Source organism: Thermobia domestica, chromosome 13 (assembly GCF_964235325.1).
Source record: "Thermobia domestica chromosome 13, izTheDome1.hap1.1, whole genome shotgun sequence".
Lineage (NCBI taxonomy): Eukaryota > Metazoa > Arthropoda > Insecta > Zygentoma > Lepismatidae > Thermobia > Thermobia domestica.
Genome location: NC_137466.1, coordinates 199,866,809 through 199,879,262, shown reverse-complemented (window position 1 = coordinate 199,879,262; position 12,454 = coordinate 199,866,809). Strand labels below are relative to the sequence as shown.

Below are 12,454 nucleotides of genomic sequence, written 5' to 3'. Positions count from 1 at the left end.
TTGGAATATATGTACGGGGGCGCCGTCGTGTACTTTCGCCCCAGGCGCTGATTTTCCACGGCACGGCCCTGACTGTAAGTTAAGAGTGAATAAGGTCAATGTTATTTTTTTATTAAATAATGAGAGAGTCCTTCAAAGTTGAGTTACACAGTCTCTCCTTGCACTACCTGTCGTCAGTTGTTTAATATTTAGTTTTATGCAGATAGTCAATCGAGTGCGTAAAACCTTACAAGGAACACAATGAGTTTGTTGTACAAACATAAACGAAATGAAATCTTTAACTTTTACATCCCACGGTTATGCCGTCTAGGCTAAAGGAGACGGTGATTATGAGAAATGAATGAAAAGGTGGAATGAAGAAAGTGCAGGGAAACGGGAGAACCCTGAGAAAACTCACGCACACGGTGTTTGTCCACACAAATATAAATATTATCCCTAACTTCCAGCCAATCGACTGCACAATTCTAACCAAATTCTTTAGTTTTAATGCCCGACATCAAAATATTGATTATGGTATTCCGTACGGCATTAATTAAAACTGACACATAGGCAGCTGAGTATCTTCTCTTTGTGTTCGAAATATTTTATTTAAATAGCAGTAAATAGAACGAAAGAACATAAAGAACGAAAAAAGCGAAAAAAAAAAGTCCTTCACTGTTTTCTGTTTTGTACTCGCCCACAGAGGTAACTGTAATTCAATTCAGAAATTTCAGCTGGATGTAAGAACTTGAATGTGAAAATAAATGGAATCCAGGACAACATTTTTTAATGTACGTCTGTGTGTATGTATGTGTTTTAGTTTTACAAGAAAGCGTTGCTATATAGCATACACTGAAAAACGCACTGACCTGGAGTTTTGAATCTATTAACAAAATCTGTTTAATTGAGTCACAGTTATAACACTTATGGACAAATCCAAATCTAGACTACATAGTTTCTTTCTTTTTTTCTTTCTTCTCGTCTGGTACGAAGAATAAATGAAACATAGCTTTCTTCTTTTAAAAAAAATAGCTTTTTGACAAAAAAGGAAAGAAAAAAAGAATCCTGAAACAAAAGAATGTGGAGTAGGCCTATTGTGACGACAGGAGTGAAGATGCCAACTGCTGATATTCTCATATTTTATTTTGTTAATTTGAAGAAAGAAACAAATATTTGTTCTCAGGATTCGACCATTATTTTTGTTTCCTTTTTTCTTTTGTTTTTCTTTTCTTTTCATTTTGATCACTTGAATTATAATAACTTGTATCCTTGAGTAATAAGGCTGCTTTATTCCAATATGACTTTATTTTTTAAAAAAGAAAAGAAACACTAATTATTTGACAAATTCTTTCAGATTCCTTTAAAATGAGAAGTATATAAAATGGCGTCGCAACGAATCCAGTTTTGAGAGAGAGTTTATGTGTAAGTTTCAAAGAACCTTTGAAAAAATGAATGAAATCTTTCAGTTTAACGTCCAACGTTTATGCCTAAATCTTTCAGTTTAACGTCCCATGTTTATGCCTAAATCTTTCAGTTTAACATCCCACGTTTATGCCTAAATCTTTCAGTTTAACGTCCCGCGTTCATGCCTAAATCTTTCAGTTTAACGTCCCACTTTTCTGCCTAACTCTTTCAGTTTAACGTCCCACGTTTATGCCTAAATCTTTCAGTTTAATGTCCCACGTTTATGCCTATTAGGCTAAGGGAGATGATGATTCAAGCAAACGATAGACAAGACAGTTATAGATATGCGACAAACATTTTGGACATGACTGCACACCAAAGGCGCATGCGCTAACAAGTAGACCAATGGGTAGGCCTACGTTTCTCTAGAGTTAATCCTATGATGCGAATAGTAACATGTATTTACTTTTTAAATTTTACTGTTAATTATTTCGACTCTAAAAATGGTGTGACATCTATTTCTGGAATTTTGTTGAGTAAACTGTACAAATTAAAGATTTGAAGTACAATTACTCATCTATGACGCATTACTGTCTAAACTTCATTTTGTCGTTGCAAAGTTGTTGACATTATTATTATTATTATTATTATTATTATTATTATTATTATTATTATTATTATTATTATTATTATTATTATTATTATTATTATTATTATATTAATAACTAACTCTACGGCCTACGGAACCAGGAGGTTCAAGGCAGCATTCACATAAGCTTTCCATCGACTTCTATCCTTAGCCAACAGGATCCAGTTTCCACTTTGGATTCCTATTTCTGCGAGATCCATCTTAATATTATCCTACCATCTGCATCTAGGTCTTCCTAATAGTCGTTTTCCAATGTTTTTTTTCAGTTAAAACTTTGGGAGCATTACTACTTTCTTTCATTCTGCCTATATGACATGCCCACCTTAGCCTCCTATATTTGACGGCCCTAACAATGTTTGGTAAACCGTATAAATTATGTAGTTCCTCGTTATGAAGTTTCTGCCATTCCCCATTCCCGTTCTTCTTGGATCCGAATATACGTCTGAGGATCTTGTTCTCAAATGCTTTCAGTCTGTGTTCTTCCCTCAGAGTAAGCGACCATGTTTCGCAACCATACAGAACAACAGGCATGATTGTCATTAGTGATGAGCAAATGCAAGACCAAGACCAAGACCCGGGTGGTCTTGGTCTTGGTCTTGGTCTTGGTCTTGCATATGCGGTCTTGGTCTTGGTCTTGCACTGGAACCCTCGGTCTTGGTCTTGGTCTTGGTCTTGCACACCTAGTCTTGGTCTTGGTCTTGGTCTTGCACACCCAGTCTTGGTCTTGCTTGCAAGAGTCTTGCAAGTTTTGCTTTTAAGAAATCTATGATTTTCATAAGTAAATTTTACTCTGGATATAAGGGATAATAAATCCTACATTACGTCAATAGTGAGGGAAATACAATGTATGTTTCTAAATGTAATATATTTTACCTTCGTGTAAGTGAGATGATACTGTACAACATAGGCGATGACCTTTATTTTTTTTCAATGGGTGATCACGCTTCACTACTTATAAGATAAATCACAACATTTCGTAATATTTTTATATGGTTTAACAGATCCAATACTCCACTGGTTCCCAAACTGAGGAGGCTACCCCCTGATAGTGAGACGCATGAAAGAAAACCAACACGGCACAGATTACTGAAATACCATAAATTGCAAAATTATTTTTACACTCTAAAGGCGTCAGATTTTTTTCTTTCCAACCACGATTAGCTCATCTTTGTATTGAACAAACTCCCAATTAAATATTGAAATTTTGTTTTACTGATTCTAATATGTACTGTATGGGGCAGAAACAAGGACATTACGCAAAAACGATGAAACAATTAGACTTTCGAAATGTGGGCATGGAGAAAAAAGGAGAGAATCAGCTGGGTTGAACGGAAAGGTTTTAGAAATAGTAGCAGTAAGGGAGAAAAGAAGAATTTTAGATGTAATGAAGAGGAGGACATTGGCTGAGGAGGAATTGGAGGAGGGGAGGGGGCGAAGGAGATTGTAGTTGAAGAAAGATATTAAGACAGAATATTGCTACGTTAAGACGAAGAGACTAGCTGAGGACCACAGTCATCGAAGCTTCTCAGCTGCAGCAAGTGACCTGCCAATAATGGCAGAATAGCTATTATTATGACGATGATCATATGTTTTGCAATATTGACCAAAATAGAGAGAAAAAATTAAAGTAATAATAATTAAACCTCTTAATATTTTAGAATATGAAATGAAATTAAATTTGTGAGTTTTACTTCCCACGATTGTGCCGGCTAGGCTAAAGGAGACGGTGATAATGAAAATGAATGAAAATGGTGGAAAGAAGAAAGTGGGAGGAAACGGGAGAACCCCGAGGAAACCCACGCACACGATGTTTGTCCACCACAAAGTTCACTTGGCGGGGGCTGGGATCGAACGCGGGACCCAAAACACCAGAGCTGAACGCTCTACCATTGAGCCACCGCGGCCCCAATATTTTAAAATAATTTGAGTGAAAACTGAAAACGAATCAACTGTCTATGTCTTTTGTGTAAACTCAATTTATATAAATACTTTTGACCTACATTAGAAATACATAATAACGGCATCAAATTTCAAGTTATTTGAAATAAGTATGAAATCACTCTCAGTTGTGAATATAGATTATTTATTGTTGTATAATGTTATATCGTTGAATCCTAGATATGCCATATACCTAAGGGGGTTATAAGTTATATTGATAAACAATTATTCAACGTATAAGCATCCACCTATGAAATAAAACTTGCGGTCGCATGCGCTAAGTTTTTGTCAATGTCATGAAAATGTTATTTCAATATTAATTTTATAAGTACACATTAAAAATTTCCAACGGATGCTTGAACCTCAGAGCCAATGCCATACCCATGTAGTCGACATCTATGGTGTACGGAATTGCCGATGTTCAATACTACATTTCTTTAGTTTTGGAAGAAGAACACCATTAATATGTTTTGAAATGAAATGAAATATCTACTTTAACGTCCCACTATTGTTACACTGAGGCTAAGGGAAATAGTGATGATGAGAAATGGTGGAATGAAGAAAGTACGAGGAAACGTGAAAACCCACGCACAGGGTGTTTGTTCATCAAAGAAGCTCACATAGCGCAAGCTGCGATCGAACCAGGGCCCCATGTACCAAAGGTGAACGTTCTGCCATTGAGCTACCGTGTCCATAACATGCTCTAGTTTACTTTTGCTTATCCACTTCTTATGGACACAACTATTCTTCGTATGATTTCCCAAAATCCAATCATGGGCCGTCGTGAATGATCAAATGACCAAAGTAAATCAGACACTGAAGTTATTATAGCTTGTAACAATTCATAGAATTATGCTGTCGGTCGTCTCGTGAACAACCGATTCAAAAAACGACATACTGTAGCTATATGTTACAGGAGCAGATCGACTCACATGGATTGCATAAACTACTGGGAACACATTCACTCCGGCGGTATTTTTACTGGAGCCAAGAAGTTCACGTGAAAGATGTAATGATTTTTCACCTTCCTTTTTACATTCTATAAAAAAATCAAGTAGTACCATACTTGTGCAAGACTCTTGCGCAAGAGTCTTGGTCTTGCAGGTATGGTCTTGGTCTTGGTCTTGGTCTTGCAGGTATGGTCTTGGTCTTGGTCTTGCATCGGGATTCCTGGTCTTGGTCTTGGTCTTGGTCTTGGTCTTGCATGCAAGACTCTTGCAAAAACTGCAAGACCAAGACTCTTGCGCTCATCACTAGTCATTATATATATTTTAAGCTTCGAATTCCTTGACAGAATTCGCGATGACAAGAGATTTTGAACCGAATAGTAACACGAATTCCCTGCTTTTAGTCGACATTTAATTTCTTCGAGAATATGTTTTTCGTCTGTTAATATTGATCCTAGATATCTGAAAGTATCCACGTTATCGAAAGTATTATTTAATATTTTAACGCAGCCATCATTCTTTCTCGACTCGTCTCAATTTTCGGAAAGATTCTCGTCTCGGTTTGTCATTAATGATCTGATGTTTTCTTAATTGCATCTACAAGTTATTAGAACATTTTAGAGTCACGAGAGGACCCCAAAGGGTGTGATATAATAACATTTAAACCATAATTATTTCTGGAGTACATTATGTAATGACTTGTGTGTCTTTAAACGTTGATAAGTGCTCTTCATTATGTTTGTACAATAACTTCATCAATTTATAGTTTTATAGGCCTACTAAGAATCATGTAGCACCAAAAAACAATGTTTGAGATCTGAGATTTGGGTTAACTATTGATGCCTATAAGATAATAAAGAAATGTCTCGTTTCGTCTCAAATTTCTTAACATACATCTCGTCTCGTTTTTCAAGATGAGACGAGAAATCAGTGTTCGTAGTTTGAGGGAAATTTCCCTAATCTAGGAAAATTTCATAGGTAAATTTTGGGAAAAGGGAATTTTTTCCGATAAAACGTGAAAATCCAGGGAAATTCTTAGTCTGACTAATTGACCAATATAAATGCATAAATTTTCTTCTCTCTAATTCAGAAATAAACCAATACAAGGAAGACATACAAATACACTCTGCCAACGATGGGTGCAAATTGTGCTACTTTGAACACACACACACAAACTATTGTTCAACTACTTTGAACACACACACACACACACACACACATACACTTCTTCTGCAATAGGAATTGAACACTCAAAATTTGATAAGAAAAGGGAAAATTTTGTCAGTCGAGGGAAATTTTCTTAAGAAAACCTGCAAACACTGCGAGAAGTTTCTTGTTTCGTGGGTAACACTATTAAAAATTAAATATTCTCGAAAACTAAAACAACTACATACACATATTACAAACAGCGACAATTGACATGCTTCCAATTCTCATGGTTTTATTTGGTACATTTTAATATGTTTTCAATGGATAATTTGTTAATGCATAATTTCATGCCGTTATTAATTAATACACTTCTTAATTAATGCGTTTTTAATGCATAACTTCCTAATTATGGATTTTAACGTGTCATTGAAGTTGCCGATCTCAGAATTGAATGTGGTATTTAGTTATGTGAAGTGCGAAAACAAAATACTGACACAACATAAATAAACAACAGGCAATTAACTTCAGAGGAACACAAAATATCAAATCTATATTATATTATAATAAATTACCATTACGTGAATGATTTTCTGCATGTTGAGGAGAATTTCATTTGAATATGGAAATTAAACTTATGTTTTAAAATGAAACTGATATATTAATACAAGACTGGAATACCTAAAATGAGCGGGGCATATCTCTAGAGTGATAAGACCGTAGAAGTGATTGTTGAAAAACGTCTCAGGTCTAATATATCAGACGGTTCTGTACACTGTTTTTGTTGTCACGGTTTCCCTAAATCTACATTCTACTCCGAGATTACGAAATTGTACAGTCTGATTACTGTCTCTGAAAACATAAATCACTATAGGCCTATTTCATAATAAGACTTATTTCCACTAGAATGCTATTTTCAGATTTCAATTGTATTCTGTTGTTCATCAAATTTTTGGATCAAAAAGATCCAATACAGCCCTATTTCAATCAAAAAGTTTCTTGTAGGCCTTACACCTGGAGAACTACATATAGTGTAGCCAAACCCAAACTATCATTTAACTCAGTATGATGTGCTTATTCCGTAGAAAATAGAAAACTCGATATAGAGGCCGTTCAAAAATTTTGTGGTCCTTGATTCAAGATCCAATATATTTCAATCAGGCAAAATTTTCTTGTAGGCCTTATATCTGAAGGACTACAGGTGTAGCCAAACCCAAACTATCACTTAACTCAGTACGATGTGTTTATTCCGTAAACAAACAAAAAAAAAAAAAAAAAAAAAGTGAAAACTCTATTTAGAGGCTGTTCAAAAATCTTGTGGCACCTAATTCAAAAACTAATTATTGGCCAAGATCGCAATCTTTTGATCTTTTTATTTATTTATTTATTTATTTTTATCATTTCTGAAGTATTTGTTACAAATTGTAAAATAACGGTAGAAAAGGATACGTCAATAAAAGGCTCTGTTAAATTTCTACTTCATTATACTTAACTGAGGACAAGAAACAAAGGAGTGAAAAATTGGTTCTATTATGATTTTGAGTTCAACAAATGAAAATACAAAACGCTATAATTTTCCTAAACTACGTAGAAATGAATGCAAAATTGAGCAGAATTTTTATCTGCTTAATTTCTTGTCCTTAATTCAGTGTAATATGAAAAAAGGTTTACCAGCACAGTGACACGTACATTTTCGTTTGTATTAAAACTGATCTAGTATAGTTCATTGGTTTGGGTTTTTAACATTTATTTTTGGTAGAAGAATGTCCAGAGTAAGTAATTTAAGCTCTTTGCTAAGATCACACCCACTTTATTTAAAGTTTACTGAATATATATATATATATATATATATATATATATATATATATATATATATATATATATATATATATATATATATATATATATATATATATATATATATATATATATAATTTAAGAATACATACTTCTGGGTATTACTTTCATCTATGGCTCTAATCCCGTCACATATGAGGGATGACTGACGTCTCTGGGTAAGCACACTATCCGGGTTAGGGGAGGAAGGAAGAAAGCGACATGGGATCTGTTAAGTACCATTCCGGCATTTGCCTGGAGTGAATGAGGAAAACGCACGGTGTAATCCTACTCAGGATGGTTGAATTGAAAAAAGCTGTTACATCTTTTCGTCACTGGAAATCAAACCCAGTTAGCGACTCCGTAACGCAGGTCCACACACAGAATAATTTACAAAGAGAATCAAAAATATGGAAGATGTAGCAAGTGTGCCAGGTAGTATCTACAAAATGCTATTCAATAAACCAATAACTGTTTTCCATATTTTACAATATAAAGGACTGGAAACAGTTATATATATATCAGAGAAAGAGAGATGTCAGAGATTTAGGTACGCAATTTAAGATATCACAACTGGTAGCTCCAAAATTTACACATTTTACAAAAAGTTTTGTAGTAGAGGCGGATCTAGAAGTAAAAACCGGGGGTGCGGGCAACCAGAATCCAGACTATGATAGGTATATCATGTTTTCACAATAAACTTTCAAAAATATAAAATAGCTTCCATTAGTTTTGTCACTCAAAAACTGGGTAGCTACTCCCCCCCCCCAGGCCCTGAGCTAAATCCACTTCTGTTTTGAAGGCCTTTATTAGTTCATGTAATTGTATTTGGAGGTACTACCTAGCTTACTTTCCAAAATTTTTATGAATATTATTGTCTTTAAATTACTCATTAAAATTTTAAAATTAGTGGGAGTAAACCTTATCATTAAATTCTCTCTAGGTATACCATTCGGTAATACATTAATATCATGTGTTTTTTCATAATTAGAGCAGAAGATATATTCCATTATTTGGAGTACCTTTTCAAAACTTCGTGTGCCCAATGTACGTATTGAATATTTTTGTCACCAAACAAAATTATTCTCAATTATTTGTAGAACATTCAGTCTCGAAACGTCACACCGTTAGTTGAAAAACTACTGATCGTACTAAAGTTATAACTTAAAGTTTAAGTTAGATCAACTGTCAATCAAAAATAAAAGTTCTATCTCTTTCTTGTTCTTCTTTTCTTACTTTTTTTAATAAAGGTGTATTTTTATTTATTAATAGATATTAATATAAAATAATGAAAATTAAAAATGAAAACTGTTTACGAAGACTCTCCAATGTTACTTTGCACTCGAATGAAATAGAACTTTCATTCTTGTTTATACGTATCATATATCATCATCACACATTAATGTAAATGTAAAACAAAAATGTACTCACCCTCCGGCCCTCGGTGGACCTAGCGCCGGTTCCAGTGGTCTTTTCGGCAGCCGCCAACCTTGCAGTCATGGTTCGAGACTCATCCCCTTCAAGCAGAAGAAATTATTGGAAAAACTTTAAAGGCGGCGCGCTGGAACGCCACCAAAATATTGACGCTCGCTGTTTTTTTTCTTTTTCGAAGTCCAACCGCGGTGGCCAACGCCAGCCAGCCAGTCCAGACTTCGAATCGCTTCCAGCGCCACTCACACTGAAACTGCAGTCGACTCGTGCCTCACTGACAAACTCGCTTTGGCTTCCTACAGCTTACGGCACGCGTGGGACCACGTGACGGAGACAGTGGCCAATGAGAGGAGCGCGCGGCACGGTCGCGTGCCGGCGGCTTCGAGCCTCTCCCTCGGCCCTCCGCTGCCACTATGCAATCCCCCGTCCACCCAACGCCCCCTTCCCTGACAGAAACCGTTGAGGAGCACCTAGCACTGACTCAACATCGCCGCTTGTCGCTCGCTCGTTCTATACGCCCACGATTCCAACGTTCACCGCTGCCAACTCGCAGCAACGACAGGTGACTGTAACGGAATAAAAAAAAAAATCTCGGGAAAAAGTATCGTCACATGTTGCAATTGGCAGAAATAACAGAGACACTGTGTCACAGAATTTCTTCCTCTTTCATGAAGAGCTTCCGTACAGAGTAAAGAATCGATTTTATTGCTCCGATCTAATATAGCAATAATATATTGAACTAAAGAAATTATTTATAAATTATAGGCATTACACATATTGCTTCAACACGTATATTACTGGTATTGACAATGAAGTATAGACAAGCTTTCGATTGTATCCCTTCGTAGCCAAGTGACTAATGCGCGTACTATTTTGAGATATTTTGGGTTCTATTCTAGGTGGGACCAGTGAGGATGCCAGCTTTACTTTTGGAAGGCAGAGACATTGTTTAAGGAGCTTTTTTTTTTTTTTTTTTTTGTATACTGAAAAGGAAGGTTTTATACTGTATTACTTGACGTACATTAAAGTGCATCATGTCTGGGGGGTGGGAGGAAGGAGCCGCTCCCTTCCTCCTCTGGCGTCGCTACTGGAAGAATACTTACGCTGGATACAGGTTCGAGTTCGTGGATCGGAAGCAGGTCTTGCCTCATCTTCGGTGCAGACAAGATGCATAAATTAAATGCATTAATGTTTGTTCTTTAATAATAATCTATAGTAGTGCAAAACTATTCCACTGAAACGCTTGAAAATGGACTTGCCCAGGGAACAAGAAATTTCATGAAAGTGATACGGAAGGGCCTTCTTAAAATCGAGACGAGACGAGACGAGAAAAATGATCATTCGCGTCTTGTTTTCCAGATAAGAATCGAGATTAAGCGATACATTTCACAAGTTTAGTGGCCAACACTTGTTCATCCAACACTTAGATCTAAAACAGTGCTTTAGTGTTGTATGATTCATAGTCAGAGTCGGATCCAGGATTTTCTGAGAATGTTCCCCAAATAACTACCAGTACATTTGAATTCAATTTGAGTTTTTTTAAATGCCTTTAGGCATCTGTGGTGTGAATGAGGAACTGCCCTGGAAATGCTGTCTGCTCTCGATGAATCCTTTTCGTTCAACCTTCAGAAAATTGACTCAAACCATTGATTTTGCAAAACTCACTGCTAGCTTCTCACTTTAGGTAGTGTATATTTACAACGAAAGTGGGGGGGTGCACGTGAACCCTTGCACCCCCCTAAATCCGGCCCTGTTCATAGTATAAAAACTATAAAGTGATAAAGTAATTGTACAAACACAATGAACGCTCAATGATACACAGATCATTACACATTATACTGCAATAATAAATATGAATCAAATATTCTTATATCACTCCTTTTGTGGGCCTTTAGTGACTCTGATAACATTTAGATAAAAGAAAAATTCAAGACATAAGACGAGGAAAAATTCAAGACGAGGAGAAGAGACGCGATTTCTACATAAAAGGTTTACAAATGCTTGTATTTCTTGTCTCCTCTCGTCTTGTGGGTAACTACTTGCTTTCTTTCACCAGGGAGACCAAGGTTTAAATTTCCGGGGGAAAGTTAATATGCTTCGTATTCAAAGTTAATGAGTACGTCCATCTGTCCTGAAGCATCGAAGCTAGAAAGGACGTTAAACTCAAACATAATGAAATGTGAAATATTTCAGTTTAACGCCCCACTAGGGATGCGCACGAGACAAGATTTGTGGCTGTCTCGTCTCGAAAATGTGCTGTAAAAGTGATGTCTCGACTCGAAAAATGTATATTTCTCTATTAGAAGAGCCGTGTCTTGATTCGAATTTTGTCAGGAAAATCCTGTCTCGACTCGTCTCGTACGCATCCCTACGTCCCACGATTGTATCTGTTAGCCTAAGTGGAACGGATAATTAAGGCAAGTGAATGATGATGGATAAATTTGTGAAATGAGAATGTGGGAGAAAACGGGTGTACCTCGAGAAAATACACGGACACGATATTGTGCGTCGCAAACATATTAGGCTGGGGGTCAAATCAGGGACCCCCACACACCAAAAGTAACTGCTCTATCACTGAGCTAACTTATCCTCCTTAAACGAAATAAATTTAAGGCGGTTAAGAAGTTGGATTTTTAATGTATTATTTAATAGTGTACTGGTCAGGCCCGCAACCAGATGGGGGCTAGGGGAACCTAGCCCCCTAAACTTTTAGTGGCCCCTCCAGACCTTAACACAAAATGCTATTATTAATACAAAAAAACACACAATTTAGCTATTTGTAAGAGAATTTTTAATGACTTGGTCTCCCGTAACATATTCATGGTCACCCAAAACCTCTGTGGCTGGTTGCGGGTGTGGTACTGGCGGGAACCGGATCGTCTCAATGCAAGGGGGTAATAGAGTTGTCCAAGGGCATTATGCTAATCTATGCATAATGTTTCTAACTTCTACAATAATATCACTTGTAATAAATAAAATAATTGCACGAAATGGAGTTCAATGCAGTCCATCGAATCCGGATACCATCTTCTTGAACTCTGATTTTGAATTTTCCGTTACCTGTCTTAACAACATACATACATAATCACAATAACATGGCATATTCATAATAGCGAAACGACTT

General features: G+C 36.2%; 1 protein-coding gene across 1 annotated transcript in view; it reads right to left on the bottom strand.

Annotated features, from left to right (window-relative positions):
- The window catches only part of LOC145668947 (protein hairy-like), a 67,390-nt gene extending 57,665 nt beyond the window's left edge, over positions 1-9,725 (bottom strand). The window contains exon 1 of the mRNA XM_081737234.1: positions 9,331-9,725. Within this exon, the coding sequence (XP_081593360.1) occupies positions 9,331-9,399 (69 nt within the window). The 5' untranslated portion in view covers positions 9,400-9,725. The remainder of the gene's footprint in view (positions 1-9,330) is intronic.
- Positions 9,726-12,454: the final 2,729 nt, after the last annotated feature.